Source organism: Saccopteryx leptura, chromosome 5 (genome assembly GCF_036850995.1).
Source record: "Saccopteryx leptura isolate mSacLep1 chromosome 5, mSacLep1_pri_phased_curated, whole genome shotgun sequence".
In the NCBI taxonomy this organism is placed as follows: domain Eukaryota; kingdom Metazoa; phylum Chordata; class Mammalia; order Chiroptera; family Emballonuridae; genus Saccopteryx; species Saccopteryx leptura.
The window spans coordinates 50,258-78,054 of record NC_089507.1 but is presented as its reverse complement, the minus strand read 5'-3'; the positions used below and the strand labels follow the sequence as shown (position 1 = coordinate 78,054).

The 27,797-nt window shown below is 51.8% G+C and overlaps 1 protein-coding gene across 2 annotated transcripts; it reads right to left on the bottom strand.

The window, feature by feature from the left end:
- Positions 1–25,433, bottom strand: PIGG (phosphatidylinositol glycan anchor biosynthesis class G (EMM blood group)). 2 transcript variants are annotated; one of them, XM_066384621.1, is made up of 13 exons: positions 25,113–25,433; positions 23,950–24,155; positions 19,411–19,620; positions 17,109–17,297; positions 16,089–16,230; positions 15,507–15,719; positions 11,896–12,113; positions 11,435–11,713; positions 9,859–10,316; positions 8,830–9,021; positions 7,319–7,628; positions 3,050–3,213; positions 1–1,225 (listed from the first exon to the last, which is right to left on the bottom strand). In XM_066384621.1, the coding sequence occupies exons 1-13, from the start codon at positions 25,264–25,266 to the stop codon at positions 1,012–1,014; spliced, it is 2,949 nt and encodes a 982-aa protein (XP_066240718.1). In that variant the 5' UTR covers positions 25,267–25,433; the 3' UTR covers positions 1–1,011. The 2 variants fall into 2 exon arrangements, with proteins under 2 accessions (XP_066240718.1, XP_066240719.1); XM_066384622.1 differs by having other exon boundaries at positions 12,007–12,113.
- Positions 25,434–27,797: the final 2,364 nt, after the last annotated feature.

Genomic DNA, 27,797 nt, shown 5'->3' with positions numbered 1-27,797 from the left:
TTTTCCTTTTCAAAATAACTTTATTTTAAAATAGTTTAAATCTCACAAGAACTTGCAAAAACAGTACAGAGTTCCTTGTCCCAGGTCCCCAGCCTCCCGGGTGGCATTTAGAGCCACAAGACCAGGTGCCCGAGGCTGGTGCAGCTCTGACCCAGGAGCAGACTGCTGTAGGGTTCCGCCCGTTTCACATATGGTCTGCTTTTTGTTCCCACTAACCTGTAAGAAACTGTAATGGCTGAGTTCAGGGCAGTATCAAAAAAGAACATTCACAATGATCAGAAAAAGGAGTGAAAAGACTCCTCCCTTATCCAACAACAGGTCTGTGTCTACTTCATCTAAACACAAATATCTAACAGACTGAACACAGAATCCAACCATCTTCAGTTAAGCCCGACATTAAGGAGATTTGCAAAAATACAAACTAATGCCACTCTTCTTGCTAAATATTTTTGTTTTGAAAAATAGTTATTTTTCTTAAAAATATGTTAAATGAACAAACATTCAACAGGTTTACATCTATAATTTTAAATGTACAATTTTTAAAAAATGTCTAGTTTTCACTTTAAATGCCATTAGTGTGAACAGATGTAACCCAAGGATCCCCTGGTTTCCGGGCTTGTAAAGGGGTCTGAGCTCTGCATCATGAACCCCTCCCACAGGCTGCAGGGCTCTCTGAGGGTCATGCACACGACAACCCTGCAACATTTTTCTGTACCAATTTAAACATACAAATTTGGGCTATATCATAAGTTACCCACAGGATATGAAAAGTTCATAAGTTTATGTAGTGATTGTCAACAGGGAATATGGTTCATATTCAAACCAAGTACATTAAGCCACTTATTACTAAATCTAATTTCAAGTATAGTAGTCTAAGAAATCGAAGGTATTCATCAACATTGTAGAATTTATATATTGTTTTATAATAATCTTATATTGAAACATATTGTTATTAATCAAATCCACGAAGGGAGCAGCAGACTTGATTCTTCCAGTGTCGTGAGGGCTTGTCTAAGACTTCACTCCAGTCCGGTCCATGGCGGTGAAAAACACACAGACAGTGGCTGTGACGAGCAGACGCATCCCCTCATAGAGGAGTTTCGGGGAAAACACACTCCATATAAATAAATGATAACGCAGGGATGTCACCAGAATGATGTAAGCAGAGACCGGAAGAGAGCAGAAGAGAGCGTAGCAGAAGCAAGCGTGCCGCAGGGCTGAGCCACTGTCAAGGAGAAGGGCACGCGAGTCAGCACACGTCGCTTCCGAACCATGGGAGGTACAGACATACGTTACCGAGATTCTATTTTGAAAACAACCAGGTAATTCTTGCTCTGGAATCTGGCCCGTCTGGTGGGGTGGACCCTGCACTTCCAATGGACCTGAGGGGCCTGAGGAGATGACAGCAGAGCAGGCACCTCCCACGTGCCCAGTGATGCCGCAGTGTGTGAAGTGTTTGTGACAAATGCACCCCCATATTCTGCACAATTATCTATTTAAAAACTTCACTACTACACTGTCACATACATTATAAAGTGTAAACAAGGAAAAGGAAGTCACACAAGACTATGAACAACTCTATGCCAACAAATTGAACAACCTGGAAGAAATGGATAAATTCCCAGCAACATACAATCTTCCAAGACTGAATCAAGAAGAAAGAAAATCTGAACAGGCTGATAGCTACTAATGAAGTCGAAGTCATAATCAAAACACTCCCCAAAAACACAAGTCCTGGACCAAAGGCTTCACGGATAAATGTTACCCAACACTCAAAGAAGAGTGAGCACCTGTCCTTCTCAAACTGTTCCAAAAACTTAAGGAGGAGGGAAGGCTCCCAAGTTCATTTTTTTTTTGTTAAGTGAGAAGCAGGGAGGCAGAGTGACAGATTCCCGCATGCGCCCCAACCATGACCCATCCGGCAAGCCCCCTACCAGGTGATGCTCTGCCCACCTGGGGCGTTTCTCTGTTGCTCAGCAACTGAGCTATTTTAGCACCTGAAGCGAGGCCATGGAGCCATCCTCAGCACCTGGGGCCAATTTGTTCCAATTGGGCCATGGCTGCAAGAGTGGGGGAGAGAGAGAGAAAGAGAAGGGAGAGGAGGAGAGGTAGAGAAGCAGGTGGTCTCTTCTCCTGTGTGCCCTGACCAGGAAATTAACCTGGGACGTTGTTACGCCGGGCCAATGCTCTACTACTGAGCCAACCTGCCAGGGCCCCAAGTTCATTTTATGGGGCATGTATTATCCTAATTTGAAAACCAGACAAAGACCTTAGTATAAAAGAAAATCATAGGCTAATATCCTGATGGACATAGATGCAGAAAGCCTAAACAAAATATTAGAGAACCAAATCCAGCAATGCATTTAAAAGATCATTCACCAAGATCAAGGCTCAAACAGCGAGCCCACGGCCATATAGTCGACAAAGGAGTCAGGAACACATAGTGGGGTAAAGACAGTCTCCTCACAGATGGTGCTGGGAAACTGGACAGATGTGTGCACACTTGCAGTAGACCACTTTCTTACACCTCATATAACAACCAACTCAGAAGGAAGAGACTTCATGCGACACCCTTGGCAGTGGCATGCTCTGCTTCCCTCTCCTCTGGCGCACACGCGGCCCGGCCCCGTGTGCTGCCCTGTACGGCCACGATTCCTGCTGCCTGCAGCCCCTGCTCTGCAATGCCGCCCTGACCTAGTGCTCTGGCTCAGCGAGTACATGGCTCCTTTGCTGTGTCCCGACCAGACCACAAGCTCCTGCAGCAAGTCCCTGTGTACCAGGTCCCACTGGGAATTCCACCCATCAGGGCGCTTACCCTCCTGCAGCCACGGCACCAGCTACAAAGGGAAACTTGGGAGAAGCTTCATGGATGGACAGGCCTTTCCCCACACTGACCCTCACCTGGGGAGTGCATGTCTGTGCTGAGCCCGGAGACTGCACCCCTGCACCCTCCTCTACCACTGTGAGTCAGCATCAAAGGGTGATCTGCACTTTCGGGGAAGGAATGACAGCCCTGCACCAGAGTCTGCAGAGAGACAAAGAAGTTTACCTGCTGGTTTCTGAACTCAGGAAGTTCACCAAGTGGCTGGCCCACAGCACAGGCCCCGCGTACGTTGCAAATGCCGTCAGGAACATGGCTGGGATCTGCATGTAGGTGTTCAGGCCCACGAAGCCCGCCGAGATGTCCACTGTGGCGATGTTGTTGGAGTTGCCCTGGAACACAGGGAGACAGTGCTGACATGGTGACTCTTACAATACAGCCACCGGGGACTGTGGAAAGCTAGTCATGGTCATGGTGAGGTGGACACACAGGAGCCTTGGCCTCCCATCCACCCTTCCGCCCTGACTGACCCTGGGACACACTGTCCCTCCATGAGAAGCCTCCCTCAGACAGGGGCAAGTGCAAGGTCTGACCTTTGAGAAACCATAGACAGAAACTTGCTGATGAACTGTGGCAAATTCTGAATTTCCTCAGGGCGACTTAACAGAGATGCACTGACTCCTCCCTGCCCCCTACCTCCTCAACCTCCATCTGGGACACTGTCCCAGGGCTGCATGTGACCCTGGGAGGTAAGTGGCTGAGGGGCATTCGCTGGAGGCAGAGGGCAGGCGGGCCACCTGCACAGTTCAGCCGCTCAGTGTCTGGCCGGTAACCACCAGCTGGGCCTGGTGAGGAACTGCTGCCACCAGCTCACCCTGCACAGGATGGCAGAGCTCCTAAGAGTCAGTCCCCCTCCACTTCCAGTCTATATTGATGCTGGAGATCTCTCCTCAGAAATGCAGGGTGTTTACAGATTGGACACACAAGTGTCTTCTTCCTATCCCAGTGAGTGACCCCCAAAGAGCCACTTAGCCCACGGCCCAGCACACGGTTCCACTGGGTGTTTACAGCTTTGCAAACTCAGCTGCCATCTCCACTGTGTCCTCCTCGGGCTGCGTGTCATTCCCAGCAGTCACATGGTCACAGTGGTGGACCTCCCAACACCCTGTCCTTGCCGTCTGACCTCGGGCACATCCCTCACCAGTAACCACTGGCTTCCCCTTCAGTCCATTTTGCCTGTGGCCACCTGGGCTCCCCGATTACATGATGCTGACGCTTCTTACCAGCCCTCTCCGGAGACTGAGACCCCAGAGCTGCTAGGGCGAAGGGAAGTGTGACGAGTGGGAGAGTGGGTCTGACGCCTGCCAGGTTGCTGGAGGTCCCATGGTCAACCTAATACTGTCTGTGCAGCTAAGGCATGGACCACTTTGGGGGTTCCTTGCATTCACTCATTTTGTCTTTAACAGTCCTGACATACTGCTATGCAACCCTCAGTGTGGAGGCGGGAAACCGAGGCAGAGAGACCCAGGGTCCTGTGGAGGGCCAGCAGGCCTCAGCAGAGTGCTGTGCTCCTGACTCCATGCTGTTGAGGACGCAGCTGCAAGTGAAGGGCAGGAAGGAGGGGGAGAAAGTCTCTAGTCTTCCCCCAGGAAACAAAACCTGACCGAGGGGTGGGCTGTGGGGATGAGGAAGGCTCTGGGGGGCCTGCTCCTCTCCTGTCCCCACATGGCTGCTCGTCTCTGACATGCTGTGGGGCTGGTGGTGCAAGGACCAGCTCTGTGCGGACCCTGATCGCTGATGGACCCCAGCACGTAAATGGTGTGAGCTGCAGGGATACCTGAGGCCACTGGACATGAGACCGTGCTGCCCCACAGCAGCACCTTCCTGAGGAACGAGGCAACACGCCGCTGAGGGACAGACAGAAGGTGAGGCTCGTCCTCGCTCTGGGGCATCTCTAAGGCCTCAGTGCAGCTCTCGGCTCAGGAGCCAGCAGGTCTGTCGTGTCGCCAGTCCTTATACGCAAGGACACATCGCAGACAGTGATGGGCTGTGAGGGCCAGCACATGTCCCTGGGGCAGGAGGCCCTGTGCTCCTCACACAGGCTGACTGTCCAGCAGGTGCCCAGGAGCCTGGGAAGAGAGATGGTCACAGTGCTCCCCACCAAGCCTCTCGTGCTCGAGCGTGAGGGATAGTCATTCACAGACTGCTGGTGGGAGGCAACCACCAGCCACAGGCCTGAGCTGGACTTCCAGATAAAGAGAAAACTGATGGTCAACACCAGCCACAGGCCTGTGCTGGACTTCCAGATAAAGAGAAAACTGACGGTCAACACCAGCCATTTGGAAACTTCCATCATGCTCAGAAAAACTGAAAAGTCCTTCTGTGGCAACATTTAAGTGACACTGAATGGCTCAACACTGAAGAACCCCAAGGCAGGTGCACCAATTCAAAAGACACAGAAGTGGACCAGGCTGGAAGGAGCCTGTGAGTCTGCCCAGCGCCTCAGTGCTGTGCTCACAGCTTGTTCCAGCTGGTATATGGGATTCTGCACTTCTCCACGTCCTCAAGCCTTGTGAACCTCTGAATTTCTTCTGAAAGGGCCTGACCAGGCAGTGGCGCAATGGATAGAGCATTGGACTGGGAGGCAGAGGACCCAGGTTTGATACCCCGAGATTGCCAGCTTGAGCAAAGGGCTCACCAGCTTGAGCACGGGGTAGCTGGCTTGAGCATGGGATCATAGACACGACCCCATGGTTGCTGGCTTGAGCCCAAAGGTCACTGCTTTGAAGCCGAAGGTCACTAGCTTGAATCCAAGGTTGCTAGCTTGAGCAAGGGGTCACTCACTCTGCTGTAACCCTCCCCCACCCCCACCCCCCATCAAGGCACATATGAGGAAACAATCAGTGAACAACTAAAGTGCAGCAATGAAGAATTGATGCTTCTCATCTCTCTTCTTTCCTATCTGTCTGTCTTTCTCTCTGACTCTCTCTCTCTCTGTCACACACACACACACACACACACACACACACACACACACACAAAATGTTGTTCTGAATGGCAAGAAAAAGCTGTGGCCTTTGAAATATGGATGCTGGAACCTTGGGGACATGGCTGAGGTCAGGCTGAGTGGGGCCAAGCAACCAAATTCTTCCGCCCGGAATCCTGGTCACAGCGTGTCCTCAATCACTGCACCTCCTGCGAGTCCTGCTGGGCTTTGACTCCAGGCAGCTGCGGCCACTCTCAGGTCTGTGCCGACTGCCAGGCTGAGAAGCAACATGGGTCCTGAGGGTTACCAGGCACGGCCACCTGTTGTTTCTCACGCTAGGTAATCTCATCTCACAGCAACCTCAGGTCACAACTGAGGAAACTAAGACAGACAGACAGATGACAGACAGCTCAGAAGGGCTGGCCACCATTGCCGAGGCGCAGCCTCATTCAGGAAACCGCCACATGCCCAGCTGGAGAAGCACGAAGTCTCGCTGGGCAGCTGCGGCTAGAGTGTGGGAGGCAGAGCAGAAGCAGGCTTGAGGACCAGGGTGGCACAGAGGGACTAAAGGCTGAGGCAGGTCCTTGTCAGGCCCCTTGCCCAGAATGTCACCACCTGCCCCTTCTGGGCTGCAGGAAACAGACAGAAGAGCCACATGACTGGGCTGCTGTGGTGAGGCCGGGGGCACCAGGAAACCAGGAGAGGAGGGCATAGGATGGGGAGAGACCCAGGCAGACCAAAGGGACATACAGAGCTAGACAAGCTTCCAGGTCTGGACAGAGGAGGAGGAAGAGAAGGAGGAGGAGGAGGGAAGAGCCGTTGCCATGGAAAGAAATACAGATTCTCCCTGTGAAGACGGAAAATCACCACGGGACTGTGAGCAGCTTGTGCGGGAGCGTGCAGGTGGGAAGGAACCTTGTGGGAACCTCTGGCAGTGACCAGGTCTAGGGCGGGGCTCAGAGCAGCAATGCAAGCAGGCTGGGATGTAACTGCGTCCCTCTGAGGATGGGTGCTGGCTTCTATGTCCACCTGTCCAGGTGCCCTTCCAAGTATGTGGGTGCACATGAGGTCTATCCTGGAGGCGGCTTGGACTTGTCAACACTGGAGAGGACACGTGATGCCCACTGGGTCCCAGGGGATTCATAACCCGGTGGGGACATGACAGCTGGGGAGAGGACACGAAGCAGTCATCATTTGTCAGAAAAGACAACAGACACACAAAGCGTCCCCAGTGCCGGGTAAACACACACCCAGCACGGCCACTGGTGTCAGCAGCCACGGCCTCCACCGAGCATGTCTGTCTGAAATAACTAAGTATATCATATCTTATAAAAGAAACCGGAATTTGAAGCATCAGTCACCGTTTCATACTGACAGTTCTTTCATTAAACAAACATGATAACTTCCCAACTTACGGTAAAATTTTCTCAAAACAATAACAATAACAAAAAACACTGAAAGATAAATGACCTAAAACATTAGTTATTTCGACGATAATAATGAAAACCTACCTGAAAATAGAAGAATGCTTGACCAAACCAATAGTGCATGACAGTGACCTCAGCGGCATCGTGCCTCAGGGGCCTCCAGATGAACCTGGTCAGCACCGTCTGGATCAGGAGGCTGCACACTAGGACGGGGAGGTTGTGCGCCCGAAACAGCAGCGCAGCCAGCAGCACCAAGCCACTGTACACGTCCCACAGACCCCCAGTCTTGCCTGTGAAGTCTGCAGCGAGGACTTGAGATTTAAGCAAGTCTTTGGTGCCCGTGAACAGAATGCCAAGGACAAACACATAAACAAAACGAGCTTCAATAATACCCCTAGAAAAAAAAGCAAAACTCATTAGATTTGTTAGCACCCCCTTGAAAAATTCAAATACACATTTTCCCGTGAAGACCATGTGTCCACTCAGCTGACTCATAAGCCTCAGCACCGCCCACCTGGGGTGCCCAGTGGAAATGGGGCGTCTGCCTCTGCACATCAGCCTCAGGACCCCTCTCTGTGCGCTCTCCCCCTCGAGGGAGCTTCCTCATCTTGCCCAAGGACCACCCGGGTGCAAGACACAGTTCGTTTGAAAAACCGTTGCAGTAGGATGAGCTCCAGCTCTGCCAGGAACTTCCCAAATTCACAAATGTGAACTCCATGTTCACAACCCAGCAGATCTAAGGAAGTACTTGCAAGTGCTGTGCACACACTCTGTGGTGCAAACCGCAGGGTCTGCAAACTGCAGGGTCTGCAGACAGACAGGGTCGGGAGTCTGGGCTCAGCCCCCTCCTGGCCCTGCTGCTGTGGGCAGCTTACGTCAGACTCCGGGTGCTCCCGTTGGTGGCTGGCACCTCACAAAACTGCCCTGGGAATTTAACAAGCGAATGTATGTCGTGTGTTCGGTGCACACCTGACTATTACGAGCTAAGTAATTAATTCAGCACTTCATTTACAGCTGTCTGTAAAGGACACAACTGATGACACTGGGCCAAAGAACTTCATCTTATTAAACACATACATTCCTAAAACATCATAAATAAGTTTTATAAATCAAAACTTTTAAGTACACTAGAAAAGCTCATCATTTAAAGTAATGGTAAGTAAAAATTTTTTTAATGAAATAACCATCATAATAATGTATGTTTTGAAAAACTGAATTTTCATAGCTCAGATTTTCTTTGAAATGTTTATAATTTTTAAAAATTGTGGTTTTCGTAAGATAAGCTTAATTCAAACAGTGGCACACAATCCTCCACGTGCCAGGATGAAGGCACGCCCCAGGGCAGCGCTGGCCCAGAGCAGAGGCCAGGCCACAGCCCAGAGTGAGCTGCGTGAGCGAGTACAGGCCTGGGGAGTCAGAGCTGACAGAAACAGAGGGCTGGGCTCAGAGTCGGGGATGCCAGGGCAAGCTGGCTGGTGACCAGGAGAAAGAGCAGCGCCTGGCCTGGCCTCACACTCCTGCCGAAAGCACGGCACATTTTAGTACATAAAGCAGGAGGGAAACCTGAAAACACATCCTGGGGTCAGTGCACGTACTTTGAAATGTCTTTGGTGTCTCGCTGCCATGGGAGCAGCACGTGGCCCACAGCCGCCCGGTAGCAGTAGACCCCCAGCAGGCCCAGTGCCATGGCCACTTTGGAGGCCAGGGAGCACCTGCTCTGAACCAGTGTGAAGACCATGATGAGGGCCAGGGTGGCCAGGACAGAGAGCTCAGCTTTATGGTCAGACCTGCAATGAAGAGAAAATGCCATGTCACTCAAAGCACAGCTAGCAACCTTATGTATCTACTGGTTGGCTTTCTAAGAATTGTATTAAAAATAGCTGGTTTTCCTGAAAAGCTAAGAAGAAAATCGTTGGTGATTTAAATCCCCGTAGTTTTTCCACCTTGCTGGGTACAAAAGCCATACCTTCTTGTCTCACCTGGAGTTCCCTAATTGCTAGGAGGAAGAAGCATTTCCCTTTCACTCACTAGAACGTCCTCCTTTAAGAATGTGTCTGTGACAGTCCTGAGCCCTGTTCCTCCCAGAGACCAGACCACGACCTCTGTCTGCTACACTCTCGGGAAACACGGCTCCATCTCGCTGTAGCTAGATCTTCTCTGACAGACAGCTACAGTGCCTAACGCCACCACATCTCGATCTTCTCTGCCTGGCTTCCGCCTGCTGCACTTCCCACGGCTGGTGAAGATGCATCTACACAACCAGAGCAGAGCTGCCCGACTCCTGACCACACGCCTCACCCGCCCCTCCCTGTCCTCCCATCAGGGAGGAGGTGGCGTGTATGTGTGTGTGTGTGTGTGTGTGTGTGTGTGTGTGACCACCTCCTTGCCGCAACTGTCACTGAAAACTCACAGGTTTTCAAACATTATCAATGGCATTGATTCGGCAATAAAAAACCAAACACAAACACATTAGGCTGGCACCATGTAAATTCACCTACATCAGTTCACGGTTAGGATATATTTTTACATTTCTTTTGATTTCAAGTACCACTTTATCCTGAACATGAAAAACAGGCTTAAACTTTGAAAAAGGAGACTGTGGACGCCACAGCCCGTGTTCTCACCTGCTGAGCCAGTGTCCCAGGTCAGGTCGGTGGGCCCACTGCACCCCCGTCTGGTTCAGGGACCGCAGCAGCCGGCAGCAGCCAAGGATCAGCCACGGGCTTGCCAGCACCATCCACTTCTCCCGGCCCCACGGCCCGTCCAGGGAAGAGGGGCTCTTCTTCACCCGGCCGGGCTCCGGCACGTCCCAGCCGGAGATCTTGTCCTGCAAGGGCGGTGCCGCCCCGGCAAACCCTCCCTCCACGTGTAAGCAAGGCTGAGGCTCATCGTCTTCCCCCAGGAAGCAGCTTCTGTAGATGTCGTGACACAGTGCGAGACACAGGGTGTTGACAAGGAAGTACCAGGTCTGGTGCTCCTCCTCAATGAAGCTGCTTGCGCCCAGACTCAAGACATGGCCCACAGTCCCGAACAAGATGAGAAGATCTAACTCTGACCATTTGGAGTTGGAATGCACCGGAGTCTGTGAAAAGGTAGAGGTACTTTGTAAAGGCACAACCTGAAAATTACACATCTCGTTGCAGGTACTTAAAGTTGTTGGTCACAGAATGTAGCCCAGTGTAATGTTTGCTCGAAGCTCCTCATGTCCCTGCTCCCCCAACCTTGCTGGAATGACCTGTCCTCAGCACACCCAGGGGACACAGGCCACCCTCACCCTGGACTTCCCGTCCTAAGCTCAGTGACCAGATGGTGGATATTTACACCCGAGACAGCTCAGCAGCACCAGGGCTCAGAGAGCTCGCACCACCCTGGACCCAGAGCTCCACGCACTGGCCCCGCCCTCTCGAGCCGGGTCGTCAGTGGTCACAGGCCGTTCCTGCTACTGAGACTGAAGAACCCCAAGGATATTTCTCACCAAATGAGACCTTGACTTCCCCATGAGTTTTCCAGAAACTTAGAAAGTTTCTACTACAATGGTCAATTCTACTGAAATGACAAAGTTGGCATCACAGTAACAGCCCTTAAATACACTAACTTATAGCCCTTACAATGAAACATGAGCCCTGGGAGCAGACCGGAGCCCCCACCCCCACACGTTACCTTCACCTTTCTCTCTCCTGAGCTCCTAGGGCCCCTTCTTTGGCCTCTGTAACTTGTTTCATAAAGCCTATTTCTTCTACCTCTCTTTCTAAATAAACTTTCTCTTATATTTTGAAGAAAAAAATCAAATTAAGTTAAAGGTGAGCCCTGGCTGACTGGGGGTAAGTGCTCGGTGCTCAGTGCACGTGTGCCAGTGAGGCGGCAACAGACACTGTGGCTGTGTGACCAACCCACGCACGTCCCAGCGGCCGCTCCTGTCCGTCTGCACCTGCAGCTCTCTGCCCAGCCCCCGTGACAGAGCCAGGGACTCCGTGTTTCCAACCAATAGGAGAGGCCTGTGATCTGAGGGCGCAGAGCCGAGAGTCTGAAGTGGGTGCTCGGGGCTCGGGACAGGCCGTCCTCACTGGCTCCCTCCTTGCCCGGCCGGTGCTGTGCCGGCCACACCCCAGGGCTCTAACCCACGCCTGGTGAATGCGAGAGCAGCTGAAATAAACTGTGGCCCGCCCAGGGAGGCAGCGTTGTCTGCAGGGACCATCTTACCTTCCTCGGCCTCCCATCCCCAAACGTCCTGGACAGAGCCGACAGGACCGCACAGAGCAGCGCGGAGACAAGCACCATCACCGCCCCCGCCATCGGCCACGAGAGGCTGCACAGGTAGCAGGAGCTCCCGGCTGAGGTGCACACGATGACGTGGACGGCCCACAGGAGCAGGAACGTCAAGTAGAAGAGCAGGGAAAACACGGGTGACGACAGAGGGACCTCCAGCTCCGCCGCGGTGCCCAGCGCCTGGGGGACGCTCAGCAGGAGCAGTGTGAGGACCTGGGGCAGGAAGGCAGTGTCCACTCAGCCTGACAGAGGAGTGTACAAGGTCACACCGAACAAACAAAACGCCTATGTTGCCATGTTTAGAAACCCTGGTGCTCTATACACTTTAACCCACATGTATGTTATCAAGTCAGCTCTATGTCTGAGCCGTGACTCCACCCACAGGAGCACCGTACCTCCAGAACCACGACCGTCCCCACCACCATCGAGTAGACATCATAGTGGGCCACTTGTCTGCTCAGGGACAGGCTCAGGGTCCTCAGGGCGTCCAAGTACTGCCTGCGAACCTTGCTGCCCAGGTTGAGAAGGACTTCTGAGTTATTCTCCTCCAAGTACCGTCTGATCCAATTCCCATGCAGCCTTTCTGACATTTTAAACTGTTCAAATCCAGGCTCTAACAAGAAGAGGAACAGGTCACACAGACCTAGCACAGACATACACACACGTGCCATGTTCTGGCGTCAGTTACCACAGCCTGTCAACCTGACCCCAGAGCAGGTGAGCTATCGTGCGTGTGCTGTGACGCGGCCTCAGCGTCCTCTGACACCCATGTGTGGCCTGCTCTGGCCCAGCCCCCGGACAGAAGCCTCTGCCCACCCCACCGCCCCTACCCCCTCCTTCCCCTGCTCCTCTGTCTTTTCTTCAATGCGCAGTGGGAAATCCACCCAGGAATACATCACATCGATAGGCCCTCAACTTTACAACAATGTTCCCCCTCTCACACACTGCGTGGGCGGGCAGGGTCCTGATGCGTCTCCAGTGCAGCCTCCTGCCTCGCATTAGCGCTCACACCTTCCACCAGCTTCTGTTGCCACAAGTCCTCTTTGGGAAGGGATGGCAGTCTCCTGCCAGTACGGTGAGCCACATTCCAACACACAATACCGCAGGGCCCACCCCCGACACAAAACCAGGGCTCCGGGACGAAGCCCAGCCCCAGAGGCTGCTGGCTCCCTGGTTGGGATGACAGGGGCCTGCTGCCCAAGGTCAGGGGCTGCCTCCTCCTTCTCAGAGCTAGACCGGACTCACTGTGGCTAGACTGAAAAGCAAGAGCTTCCTTTTGAGGCTCCCTGGTCCTCGACCTGTTCTTCCACCTTCCCACACAGCCACTCCCAGCCAGGGGTGTGCCTGCCCCAGCTTCCTGGCCACAGCCGCAACAGAACCCTCGTCCTTGTCTGGCACTGCCTGGCATCCTCCTGTACCAGCCCTGAGCATGGGCCCCCAGCCCACTCTGCCTGTGCCAGCCGACCTGGACCAGACGCACGTGCTGGCACGACTCTCAGCCACACTCCCCATGCCCACTCCAGGGGAGGGCGACTCAGACACCACTCACAGGAGGTGGGCTGCATCAGACTGGCACCCTCACCTTCACTCTGCTGCCCACATGGGGCTCTTCTGTCCCCTCCCCCCAGAGTCACAGACAGGGGACCACCGTGTGTGTATGCAGACATACTCGCTGAGCACTGATACCTGCGCCGTGCAGACACACACAGTTTCCGCCTGCTCAGGCTGGTGACCCAGTGGCTCTCACAGAGTGGGAAGGGTGCGCGGAGGAAAAATGGCGGGAATAACAAGACTTCTGGGGAGGGAGGCAAAGTTGACAGGAGGCAGGGCTGGGGGTGAGGGCAAGGAAGGTCGGACGTGTACGCTGGATCGTGAAGGAGGCTGAAGGGTCAGTGGGTGAAGGGTGGGGGAGGACGTCAGCTCAAAGGGAAGAGCCCAGGCCCAGGCACAGGCCCTGAGGCGAGAACGGCCTGTTGCACATGAGCCAAACGGAGTCGGGGAGTGACGGGCGAGGGGTGTGACGCTGGCCGCACACATGGAAGGCTGTGAATCGTCACCACTGCAGCCAAGGACTCTGGCTGCTCTCAGGCAGCACGCTCACTCATGGTGCAGGCAGAGGGGCCCCAGGGGAGCAAGGTCCAGCAATGTCTTCTGACCCAGGGACTGGCCATGCCCGCCTCACAGGCTCCCCCGCCACCCCAATGAGCTCCCAGCCTTCCCACCCGCTACTCCTGAAGCAAGCAAACAGCTCCACTGTTCTTTTAGGGGTTTTTGGTGAATTTTTTATTGGTTGTGAGTGTAGGAACAAGGACACACACACATCACCAGTAATAACAAGTCTGCAAAAGCTACCAAGCTCCTAAGTTATTTTTGAAAGATCAAAAATAAAGTAGCGTTGTCTCTGGTCTGGGCTGAAGAGTGCCCTGTGGCCGGGCCTCACCTTTGACAAAGCTGCTCACTAGGACCCTGTCACAGACCAAAAAGTGGTGCTTCCTGCGCCTGTGGCCACTAGGACATCTGGCCCCCCACATGCCCACGGGCAGGGCTTGTCCAGGCGACTCCAGGTCAGTTCACACGTTAGCACAAACTCACGGCCATTCTTCTACCTGCTAGACCTCCTATTTCAAATAGGAAAACCCATCGAGTCACATTAAACACTGGCTCCACCCAGGAGTCCCTCATACAGGTTCCCAGAGAGCTCCAGTTGTAGCATCAAACGTCACCCTGTGCCTGGGCAGGTCAGATAAACCGTGTAAAACTGTGGCCCTGAGGAGGTGCTCTCTCCTGTTCTGTATCATCCCTACCAGCACAGAAACGTCCCCTGCATTCTCCCAGATTAAAAATAAATGGCCTCACCCACCCCAGAGACCCACACAGCCTTCCCCCGAGATGCTCTGTCTGCGGTCTCTCGCTCCTCCCTCCAAGCACCCAGGCAGGCTTTGGGCCCCCTACCCCAGACAGCCACCAGTGACCACCCACATGGTGCCTCTACCTTGTATTTCACCAGGAGCAGCATTCACACCGCTGCTCATTCCTCCTTTTTGAAAGTCCTTCTCTGGCTACTTGGCTTCCTCAGCACCAATCCTGGACACAGGAGGGCCCCCCTGGCGAGCCTGCTCCCCCCACCTCAGCATCACCATTCCCCTCACTCCCACCGAAACCCTGCCTCTTCCTCACCTCACTAGGGCCCCAGAAGATCCTGCTTGCAAGACCATCAGCGTATGCACAATGCCACCACACGGCCACTGGCTACTGTGTGGGCTCACACCCTCACCTCTCCTCAAAGCACCACAGCAGCCCCCAAAGTCCCCTGCAGCACGAGGCACAGCTCTCTCCACATGGCTCAGAGAGCCTTTGAAAATGCAGGTCAGAGACCTTGGCTCATCTCAGAAGGAAAGCGAGAGCCCCCATTCTAGCTCAGTGTCCCAAAGGCCCTCACATCCCTCTGAGCTCACATGTGCCCTCTTCAAAGTGCACTCTGCCCCTGCCACTCTGGCCTCTGGTCACTCTTTCAAAGTGCAGGCACATCCCCACCACAGGACCCTGTGTCTGCCACAGTGCTCCCTCCCGGCTGAAGACCAGCCTCTGAAGCCCTCACCCACCTGCACTCCCACCCCTTCCAGTCACCAGCCACGAAGGCACTTGTCAACAACTGACACTGATGCCTACTTCTTTTTTTCTCCCCCTGCAAAGGTAAGCTCCATGAGGGCAGAGCCATGTACTGCCATCTCCACAGCTTTAATAGTTCTTAGTCAAATGGGAACTTAGTGAAAAATAACTCAACGTTTGTTGAATGAAAAAATTTATGAAAGAACCTGACTTAGAGCATTGCATCTGTGGGTGCTGCTAATGGTGGTGGTCTGGGTTCTAATGAAACAGGAACATAATTTGCACGGCCACATAGTCAAAGACAGATGATGTCACAGCTGCAAACATCAGGACAACACCAGGCACAGCAGATAAACACACACAGTCTAACAACAGCAGCAGCTAGTAACTGACTCACCTCTTTTGTAGGATGGTACGTTCTCCTGCAGCAATTTGCTGAGCTGCACAGTATTCAAATGCAAAAACCTCAGCTGCTCTCGTATGGCTCTTCCCTCCACAACCGGGAATAAAAGGCAGCCCACGCTGTGTTTTGGAATCGGCAGACCCAGCCCTATTGCTAGTGTTGGAGCCAAATCAGTCTGTTGAACATGCTTTGGGTGCCTGACATCACCTAGGGAAAAAACAGTGTAAGTGACAGGCTCTAGGTATGCAGGATGGTAGTCGTTCTTGAGTTTGACTTTCTACAACTAGCGTCAGTCAAATCACCCATCTCCCCACTCTATTCCCAGTGGATTCCCATGGAAAGCTCCGCACTGGTCTGTGTCAGAAAGGTGACTGACACCCACTCTTTGCGGGCTCGCTGCCTACCCCACAGCAGCATGTGGTACTTGGGAGACACACACTTAGCACTGATGGAGTCCCGTAGCGTGGGGTGGGAACAGCGGGCGCGGGTGGCCCTGCTTGTGGTCACCCGAGGGACAGTAAGTGTACAGAAAACAGAAACACAGTTTGAACATGTTACACTTTCCTCCATTCTCACCGGGCTTCCTTTCAAAGGCAGAGCTGACTAAGAGCAGAGCAGTGTTCACCTCCTCCACAGAGGAGGCCCCGTGCCCTCCGCTCTCAGACATGCCGTGATCGCCACAAAGAACCAGCAAACTGGGTAAAAGAGCTTCTCTCTCCTATAAAGCAAAGGAAAAACCTTTCAGCTGTATTCACACTGATAACACATAATCTTGTTAAGAAATCAACGTCAGACTTTAGCTTTATGAACAGTTGTTCTTTCTAAGTTAGTTTTCTTTTTACATATGAGCTTAACGTCAGGTCAAAGGGTTAAGGTCAAGTAATGTCATACATAAAACAAACAGAATCACATGGAGGTCACACAGTGTTGGAGGCTCAGACTTAGGACCTCTCGGGGCGGAGGAGTTGGGTTTGAACCTCTGCCATTTCAAGCTGTGAGAGTGTGGGCACGTTACCCTGCATGCCTCAGTGTCCGCATCTGCCAAACGCAGCCACCTCCTGCCCCCGTGGCTCCAGCCAATGGTCTCTGCTGCCCTGGACCTGCCTGGTGGGCTCTGCCTCGACCTTGCTCTTGACCCGGGGATGGTATACCCACCCCTCCATCCCTTCCAGCCTCTGCTCATATGCTGCTGAAAATCTCAGCCTCTCAGGTGTTCTCTCCTCCTGCCTGGGCTTCCCGGGGCGCCAGTCACCTTCCCCTGCAGGAACACTCATGTGCTCAGTTCCTTTGCTTCCTCTTTGCCCTCCCAGCTGCAGCCTACGGTCCACAGACACCCAGACAGGCACAGGGACACAGAAGCGTTCAGGCAACCTGAGTTGGATGAACGGGAGATGGGGAGGGAGGGAGAGCCGCTGGGAGACGGGATCAGTGCAGGTGAGCATCTCAAAATGACACGTTGTCTATGGGGCTTGCCTGAGTGATGACGGGCACAACATTCGTTCACAGGAGGTCACCCGAGTCCACGGCCCAGCTCTCAGACTGGGGAACGTGGGCACGAGGAGGTCCTAATCCACAGAGCAGCAGAGCGCAGCCCACCTCGGAGAGCAGTGCAGTGTGGATCCTCATCAGGACGCCGTCCATCTCGCTGAGCTTGCGCCCGATCAGGGGGCTGCTGGGCCCAGAGACGTGGCCGATGTGGTCCAGCCCCAGGTAGTGGAGGATCAACACATCCCAATCCCCTCTTTTCAACACTTTGTCCAAGTGCCTTGTAACATTATCATCCACCTGGAAAGGGAGAAACGCACATGAAGAGGGCCCTTAACTTCCACGGACCTTCAAGGAAAATGATACGGTCATTATAAATTATCAGTGTTTATTTTAGGTAATGGAACTTAACTTCCACGGACCTTCAAGGAAAATGATACGGTCATTATAAATTATCAGTGTTTATTTTAGGTAATGGAACTTGCAGGAGTTTGAAAGGAACAAGAGAAAATAAAAAGTGCCATAAAAATTAAATAAACACTAGCCGTAGAGTAAGCTTTCACTAATATTGTTTTTATGTCTCTATGCTATAGACAGAATGCATTAAACAGATAATTTAAAGATCTTTTTTTAAAAATTTAATTTATTTATTTTGTGACAGAGAAAGAGTCAGAGAGAGGGACAGACAGGAAGGGAGAGAGATGAGAAGCATCAATTCTTCGTTGCGGCATCTTAGTTGTTCATTGATTGCTTTCTTGTATGTGCCTTGACCGTGGGGCTACAGCAGACCAAATGACCCCTGCTTGAGCCAGTGACCTTGGGCTCAAGCTGGTGAACTTTGCTCAAACCAGATGAGCCAGCACTCAAACTGGCAACCTCGGGGTCTCGAACCTGGATCCTCCGCATCCTAGTCTGACGTTCTATCCACTGCGCCACTGCCCAGTCAGGCCAAACAGATCATTTAAATGAGCAAAGCCTGATCAGAGAAAAAAATTCTGTGGGACTACTAGTGGGGCTTAACTGAGCAAATGACCAAGGGAATAGGGTGCTAAGCCATTATGAGGTAACTAAGGGCGAAAGGCAGTTAGCGAAAACAAAACAGTACCCAGAGTTCAAGTAACCAGCAGGGTGAAGCTGAGGGCACCTACGTGCCTCCTACAAGAAAGCTGCTCTGGGAGGAAAGATACACAGCACTCAGTAACCTGCCATCCAGCTGTCCCAAGCAGAGCCATCAGCCTGGGCAGCCCCGACTCCTCCACTGGACCACCTCTCTCTCACTGAAAAGTCTACGACAAGGAGAAGTGTTTCTGAGTGATTTCACGCAGGATGGGGAAACCCAGCCACTGCTTGCTGGTCAGTACTGATGTGTCTGCACAGGTCACTGCAGCAAGGCCATCAGTGTAAGCAGGACTGACTGCAGGTGCTTCACCAGGCCCAGAAAGCAGACAGGTGTGGGTGTGCAAGACTGTCCAGCCCAATGCCAAGTTCAGACATGTGGGTTTCCACGGCACCCAGGCTCAGCCTTCCAACTGGGGCTCTAGTCACACTCTTTCCTTGTTGGAGACTGCACCCCCAACCGGGGCTGGTGCTCCACAGGACCAGGCCCCCAGCTTACCCTCTGCCCTCATGCCTCCCCACTCCGGACGCTGCCCCACTTGCAGAAGAACCAACAGCCTCAGGGGTCCCAGGCAGCCCATGGAGTCCTTGAACTCTGCCTCGGACAGATGCTGCCACTTGCTCAGTCCTCTTAGAAAGTCCTCACCCACCTCTAAAACAGCTTAAGTTGGCCTGACCAGGCAGTGGCGCAGTGGATAGAGCATCAGACCTGGGACGCAGAGGACCCAGAGGATCCAGGTTTGAGACCCCGAGGTCGCCAGCTTGAGTGCAGGCTCATCTGGTTTGAGCAAAAGCTCACCAGCTTGGACCCAAGGTTGCTGGCTGGTGCAAGGGGTCACTCAGTCTGCTGAAGGCCCATGGTCAAGGCACATATGAGAAAGCAATCAATGAACAACTATGGTGTCGCAATGAAATACTGATGATTGATGCTTCTCATCTCTCTCTGTTCCTGTCTGTCTGTCCCTGTCTATCCCTCTCTCTGACTCTCTCTCTGTCCCTGTGTAAAAAAAAAAGAAAAAAAAAAAAAAGAAAGAAAAGAGCTTAAGTGGCTCCTTGCTGGGAAGCCCTTCAGGACCCTTTATACTCGTCAGTGGGTGCTCACTGTTCTAGGCTATGGGCTCCAGAGTCCTGTGCTCACACTGGCATTAGGGTTTACGTCCTGGGGTTGTAACTGACTGTAAGCATGAACCATGTTTACAATGTTTCGATGCCTCTCCCACTACAGTAACAAAAGCCAATGCCAACAACACTGCTTCTCTACCTAGTGTGACATATATTTCTTATTTTAAAAACTGACCTCTGTATAATCTGACACAAAAAATGAGGTTGTCCCATCATATTCCACAAAATGCTTTGGGAATAATTTCATCCATGTTTCATCTCCATAAAAGATGATTCTCTTCCCAGCTGCTTTTGCCCGTGTGATCACGTTGTCTTCCAGCAGTGCGGGGGAATTGAGGTTCCTGACGACATCGATGAAGCCCGGGAGGCTCCCTGTCATCAACGCCTGCAGGAGGGAACACTCACAGATTAGACTGAGGGACCCAAAGCATCGCAGGGGGAAGGATGCTGAGGGCCACCATACAGGTGAAAGGTGCAAGCATCAACTAGGGCGCCTCTAATACTAGAGGTTGGGTCAGTGTAAGGACAGAGGGGGATGCTACACACAGATGCTGTGCCAAACCAGAGTGCTCAAAAGTGAACATGACCACATGTTAGACAAGGACAGGATAAGGGAGGAGGCTGTGGAGTAGGCAGGCAAGTGCTGTGACCAGAGGAGAAACTGTGGGACTCAAGAATCAAAGCAAGTGGCAAAGTGTGGTCTGTGCCAAGAACACACACCTGTACATTCAGACCCACTGCCAGGTTTTCACCTGAGCTTCGAATCTGCAAACTCCACTTACTGATTTATAATAAAAACCACAGATTTGTAGCATCTCACACACCCCGGGAGGAAAGCGGTTTCTAAGCATGAACTCTCAGGAATTCTCACAGTAAACTGGCCCAGGGATGCCCGTGGACACCCCCCAACACACACATACCATGTGGCACCACACTATCTGGGGCGTAAGATGTGGCTGTGACATTCCTCACATGTCTTTGCTATAGGAGTAAGTCAACAGCTCCCTCATTTTAGCATAGAGTCTAAATAAAAAGGCCACAATAATGGGTCAAGGTCTCTGTGATCTGGATTTCCCAACAATCCCCAACCTCAGTGTCGAGGGACCTATGCAATTAAAATAAACAGGAGTCTGGATCATGTAAAAAGTGTGATAATTTTGCCAAGACTTCTTTAACAGCAAATACAAAAGTGAAATAACCGGACCTCTGGAATGCAAGCGAGAAGCTCAACAAATCTTCTCCCCTGGGAGAGACGATAAAACTGTCAAAAACAAACATTTCAGGACTTTGAAAACTCACCAAAGGTAGACACCAATTGAGTTCTTATTTAAGACAAACTATAACTCTCAGGAAGCACTGTGAATACCTGTGGTGTTTTCTTTTTTTTTTTTTTTTTTTTTTTCATTTTTCTGAAGCTGGAAACAGGGAGAGACAGTCAGACAGACTCCCGCATGCGCCCGACCGGGATCCACCCGGCACGCCCACCATGGGGCGACGCTCTGCCCACCAGGGGGCGATGCTCTGCCCATCCTGGGCGTCGCCATGTTGCGACCAGAGCCACTCTAGCGCCTGAGGCAGTGGCCACAGAGCCATCCCCAGCGCCCGGGCCATCTTTGCTCCAATGGAGCCTTGGCTGCGGGAGAGGAAGAGAGAGACAGAGAGGAAAGCGCGGCGGAGGGGTGGAGAAGCAAATGGGCGCTTCTCCTGTGTGCCCTAGCCGGGAATCGAACCCGGGTCCTCCGCACGCTAGGCCGACGCTCTACCGCTGAGCCAACCGGCCAGGGCAGCCTGTGGTGTTTTCATTGGACTGCTCCCTTCCCCAGCCCCAGCTGTGTGCTACAGTAGCCACGGAATGGGCAGCGGAGTGGGGTGGGGAGGTGAACCCACGACTTAGAGCTAGTTCCATGGAACAGTACGATACCAGGGGCATGAAATCAATGGGAAGGCCACAACCTAGTTCCACGGAACAGCACTATACCAGGGGCGTGAAATCAACGGGAAGGCCACAACCTAGTTCCACGGAACAGCACTATACCAGGGGCGTGAAATCAACGGGAAGGCCACAACCTAGTTCCACGGAACAGCACTATACCAGGGGCGTGAAATCAACGGGAAGGCCACAACCTAGTTCCACGGAACAGCACTATACCAGGGGCGTGAAATCAACGGGAAGGCCACAACCTGAGGCTCCATGCAGGTTGTGGTAAGAGACCAGCCCAAAATTTAGAAGGGGACTTGGGGAACGAGACAGGTCTAGTCAACCTCTATAAGCTCCACATACGTGTGGACTCTGGAAGGCTGTGTGTGCTTAGGAGACCAGAGGGGGCCTCATTACCAGTTCCTTCTGGCTGAACAAGAGGCCCTGCTCAAAGAGTAAGTGAGAGTCAGGGCAGACATATAAAATTACCTGACCAGTGAGCATATAGCCCATCTCATACATGACCCCACAGAATGGAAACCTCATCACTAAGGTGTTTATGTACAACCTTTGACCAATTGCTAGTTTTTGCTGACCCAAGGTGACCTTTAGAAAGACTAGCCTAAAAATAAAAATGAGAATTAGAAAAATGACGTAGTTGCTGCACAGTCAGGGAGACACTCTAGAACTTGTTGAGGCAAGTCACTACACACATAAACAAAGTAACAGCGACAATAGCCACCACTCATGGGTGGGCATCAGAATCTCCAGTGGAGGCAGGTGCCATGGACATACATATGTGATACTTCATCCAAGTACATACATACAAACGTACATACTGGATTACACTAAATTTATATCTCAATAAAATTACTTCTTGAAATGTGAGTCTTCCTCTAACTCCCAAATCTACTCCCTAAAGATAACCAAGCACTTTTGGTGAGTAACCTTTCTTCTCTATGTGTAACTTCACAAATACACCAAGATACACTTTTCACCAAGATGTTAACAACTTCGTAAATAACTCCACAACCTGCTTTTGTTTTCCAATTAATAAGACCATGGACATCCTTCCCCAGAAAACCAAAAAGGATACGCATATTAATTTATTTAACCAAGACCATTTAATGGATATTTAAAGGGCTTCAGTAGAAGTGCCACTTGAGCTGAGATGTGAAGGCTGAAGTGCTGTCTAGGTGAGATGAGGCAGGGTCTTCCGGGGAAAACACCCTAAACTGCAAAGGCTCTGAGGCAGAGAAGGCAGCACACATGGGAACCGAGCTAAGTGTGATCTTAGAAGAGGGAAAGTTGCTCAGAGGAGGGTGGGGAGGTAAATGGGCAGGAGTACAGCCAGAAGGCCTGGGTCAGTAGACACACTGTAAGCCACGGGAGGACATTAAGTCAAGCAGCACAACATGAAGACTGCACTGGACTGGGCGAGGGCGGGGGCTCAGTACAGTTATATTCATAGCATTAAGACACCTGTTTACCTCATCGATCTTTAATTCTTTACAATGTGATAGATGAAATTTGGGCTTATAGATGGTTTTGCCTTGCCTTGCTATGATTACTAGTAAAGTTAAGAATCTTTTCACATGTTTATTAACCATTTTAATTTCTTTCCTTGTGAATTTCTTCATATCCTTTGTTCAGCTGCTACTGGACTGTTGTGCCTAATTGGATCCTCTTTATATTTAATGGGCTTAACATTTTGTTTTTTATGCCAACTGTAAACAACTTTTTCAGTTTATCGCTTGTCTGATGACTTTGTTTATAATGTTTTCTGTTTTCCTGTAGTCATATCTGTACATCATTCTTCTGGGGCTTTTACAAAGTACCCCCTTCTCACTCACACTAGGTTGGGTTCCTTGTGACATTTTAAGGTGGGAAGGGACAAAGTGGCATCCCCTTCACCCAAGGGAGCAGACAGGCAGCAACTGAGTTGCGGCTTAGGGTCCTAGGAAACGCAAGTAAAAGCTCAAATCTGAACTCTCCTTGGAGGCTCCCCACGGTTGCCATGGCCTTGGGAACAGTAGTTTCTTGCCTTCTGAGAGTAAGGAGGGCGCTGCAGGGAGTCCTGGAACAGGGTTTGTCTCGGACACCCTATTCTGTAGTGATGCTGTGTGATGCAGCATGACCAACAGAGATTTTGGAACCAGGAAAAGTCTTATGTTCCAGTTCCCTATTCCAGTTGTGTGATTTTGGCACTTCAAGTCTGTTTCCACATCTGGAAAATGATCCCTATTTGCTCAATAAATAGATCTTGAGCCAATCAATAAAACTTTAGTCTTTTTTTGCCCATGCACTTCAAAGCTATGCTCACTGGGCTGAACACCTGAAAGCGGTTGACACAGTAGAAAAAGTGACAACTGCTGAGGCCAGATCATGCGGGATTGGTGTCTGCGTCAATGACGGAAAGTCTGAGTCTTCTTCCTCACCTATGAAATGAAGAGATTGAACAAGATAACCCTAAAGGGTTTCCAGAATTACAAGCGACTTAATGACAATGAAATAAAAGGACAGATTAGCAAGGAGGATGATATCTCTGAGACTAGGCTGGCCTGGATGACCTTTAGGCTTCCCAGGAAGCATGAGCTCTGGCTACTTGAAAGGGCACAAATCATTGGTCTCAGTTCTATCTTATCTGTCAGAGATCTTCAGCACTCTACTGTCCCAGCCAGGTTGACAGCACTGAATTTTAACCAAATGTGGACAAGTAAAAGACAACAGAGAGCCTCTCTAAACCTCTTAAAGAGCCAAAGCATGAGCTATAAAACGCTAAGTCAAAGTCTTTACCTTGATTCGAGGCATAGTAACTGTAGGAGGCTTTGCTTCAGCCACAAAACTGTGAGAGGTTCCTTTCTCCATGAGATAAGTTGTGTAGGGCATGAATTTCACACCCTTGGACCCGAATACAAAATCATCTCTCAAGGCATCTACCAGCATAATAACAACTTTACCGAAGAGAGGTGGTGGAAGCTTGGTCCAATTGGAACCGCCTCCTAAAAGTGTTTGAAAGAAAAAATGAAATTGCATTCAGTCTCCTATAATCTAGTTTCTGACTACTTCTCAGGCATATAGCTTGTCATATCTCTATGTGCCAATCCAAAGGGAAAGGCCCACAGTGTGGGAAGGGGGTGATGCTGAGTAAGCTCAGGGAGCCCCAGTATTAAGTAATGAATTACCCTTAGCATGGTGAGGAGTACTGGAACCAGGAAAAGCCTTATGTTCCAGTTCCCTATTCCAGTTGTGAAGGGGAGTCCCTTCGTGAGGGTCCTGGAATCGTAAATTTATAAAGCTTCTCCTAAAAACACAGAGCTTCACTGAGTGGAAGGACGAGCATTTACAAAATGTGTTTACACGGTCAGTGGCTCGTGTTGTGTGAACTTGGACTAAAACGGGAGTGCCTCTACCTGGTATATGCATTGCTGGGTAGGTGAGAACCAGGAAGGTGTCCATGCTGGGTGGTATTCAATACTGGTCAAAAGGGGACCTTGGAGTAATGAAAGAATGAAACGAAAGAAAGAAAAAGGAAGGAAGGAAGGAAGGAAGGAAACGAAAAAAAGCGAAAGAAAGAAAAAAGAAGAGAGGGAGGGAGGAAAGGGAAGGAAGGAAGCAAGCAAGCGAGGAGTCCGCAGGAATCTTTACCTGTTGTGACTCATCGAGCAGAAAAGGTGCCAGGAACAGGGAGCGGCTCAAAGCCCGCTGGAGCGGGGTGCGCGCCTCCCAGCATCAGAGCTGGAGAGAGGCGGGAGCCCGGCTGTGGAGAGCAAACGTTCAGTGGGACTGAGAGCAGCGGATGCCACAAAGTTGCAGGATAGATACAGAAAAGAACGAGGGGTCCTCGGAGTGAGCAGGATGGAAGAGACCATCAGGGAGCCCGAGGGAGGGGGTGCTCAGAAGGAGATCCCTTCTGCAAAACCGGCCCAGGGAGCGGGACGGCAGGAAAGGGTCCGTACCTGCCGAGGGTTCAGGCGCTGGGGGCTCTGCCTCGTGCTCGGTGCCGGAGGAAGAACGAACGGGGGCGGGAAAGAATCCCCGAAGGAAGAGCGCGACCCCCAGCACCTCGATCACTACGCAGCCTGCAGCGAAGGTCCCGGAGCCCAGCCGCATCGTGCACACCCGTCGGGCGCCGGGCCGGCTCCCGAACCCCTGCAGCGTCTCGCCCAGCCGCAGCGGCTTCTGACTGCAGGCAGCAGCCTCTGAGCGAGTGCGAACTGGCGGATCTGACAGGTGCCAGTCCCCGCCGCTGTCATCGCAGCCCGCGTACCGGAAATACACACGAAGGGAACGGGCGCTTCCGGGCGCCGAGCGGCCCTGATTTTAGGCTCTCAAAGCGTACTTCCGGCGTGCTTGCCCAATCCCCACACTGGCCCCCTCTCACATAGCACCGCCCACTCCGCCCACCTGCGAATCACGATGCGCCTCTCCCACCGTGAGGGCCCGCCCCGCCGGCGTTTGAATCGTTTCCGGGCGTGGGAACAAGTCGCTCGGTTAGGCTCCAGGGTGCGGCGAGGTTCGTGGGAGGAATGAGAACCGAGGCTGACAGGTGCGGAGAAGCGCTCGCTCGTGGGCTCCCGGAGAGGGGCTGGGTGTGGACAGGGGTCCGACCGCCTGGCGGCACCCGTCAGCGCAGAGACGTCTGGCTTCGCCGGGCCTCCGATGCCGCCAGACCCTGTTCAGGGGGCGCCTCACGACTGCGCCCACCGCGCTGCGCTTCGCTGTGTACGTGGTTGCACCCAGAAGGGCCTGCGTTCCCCTAACTTGAACACACAGCAAACTCGCAGCAGCTGCCTGACCCTCCCGCGTCCCGGTGTCGGGCGGTGCCAGTCTGCCGCCTCGGGGCAGCGCTGCCGGGCGGGTGGTCCTCCCCGAACCGGCACTTCCTAAAGCGGCCCCGAGGATGGCCGCGCGGTCCCCGCGTCACAGCCCAACCCTCAGCCCAGCTCGCCTCTGTCAACCAGAGAGGTCCAAACTGTAAGAGATTTTTACAAGTTTATTGTAGCCCAAACCGTCGATAGTGTCGGGACACATTCTCAACGGATTGAGAAGATGCTACGGAAAATGGCAGCGTCACCACCACTCATTTTATACATCAGAATCAAAAGGGAAGTCGCAAGGGGGTTACACGAAATCCGTTGGTGATAGACTAAGTAGGCGGGAGAAAGCAAAGCAGGGAGACCTTTGGGATTGGATAACAAGTAAAAATGTATATACTCAAACTTCTTTTCCATAGGCAGGCATAAGATAGGTAACAATGAACAATAATTACAATGGTGGCGTTTGCTGGTTTCTGCTCAGGTGGGGTGGCTGCCCTGAGGGCTCGGGAAAATAAAACTACTCTTACATTTCAAAGGAATTTTACCAGATACATTATTGCAGATACAAAACAAAACAACAACAAAAACCACAAAACACCCAAAACAAAAACAAAAAAACCGCCTGACCTGTGGTGGCGCAGTGGGTAAGGTGTCAACCTGGAAATGCTGAGGTCGCCGGTTCAAAACCCTGGGCTTGCCTGGTCAAGGCACATGTGGGAGTTGATGCTTCCAGCTCCTCCCCCTTTCTCTCTCTCTATCTCTCCTCTCTCTCTCTCTCTCTCTCTCTCCTCTCTAAAATGAATAAATAAAAAATAATAATAATAAAAAAAACCAACAAAAAAACCTCCACAAAGGCTCAGTTAAAGTAAGCATGGACCTTTGTTAGAAGAAAATACCGCCCCAGGACATGATTACCCACCATGAACAGCTTTTTGTTAGTTTTCATTTCAGACCATCCTGTGTGGTCACTTTAGGTCTCTGAGTGTGCAAGGTCACCATGCAGGCCTCCCCTGAGCTTGTCAGGTTCAGCATGTGGCCCCTTTTTCGTCCACACCTCTACACCTGCTCCAAGTATGTGGAATGTCTTCATGCAGTTCTGGTTTTTCTGGAACTGTTCTTGAGACCCACCCACCCTCATTCTTGCACTGATGAGGTGATGGGCACAGATAATAGCCAGTGTCTGCCTAACATCCCCCTTTCAGACTCAGGCCCGGCCATCAGGTCCTCTGGCCATTTTTTATTTATTTATTTATTGACTGACAGAGTCAGAGAAAGGGACAGACTGGAAGGGAGAGAGATGAGAAGCATCAATTCTTTGTTGCAGCACCTTAGTTGTTCATTGATTGCTTTCTCATATGTGTCTTGATGGGGGGGCCCTACAGCAGAGCGAGTGACCTCTGGTTAAGCCGGTGACCTTGAGCTTCAAGCTATCGACTCTTAGGTTTCATTTCTTTTTCTTTTCTTTTTTTTTTTTTTTTTTTAGAGAGGAGAGAGAGAGAGAGACAGAGAGGGATAGAAAGGAGAGAGAGAGAAGGGGGAGGAGCTGGAAGCATCAACTCCCATATGTGCCTTGACCAGGCAAGCCCAGGGTTTCGAACCGGCGACCTCAGCATTTCCAGGTCGATGCTTTATCCACTGCGCCACCACAGGTCAGGCCTTTTTTTTTTTTTAGGTTTCATTTCTTTAACTCTGCCAGTAAGTCTCCTTTCAGGACTTGCAGCAAATGACTAATTGTAAAGGAATGTCTGATGTCACAAGCCAAAAAGACCTGGCAAACTTCCATAAAAGACCCTCCTTGGTCCAGCAGCCAATGGGCTAATGCCC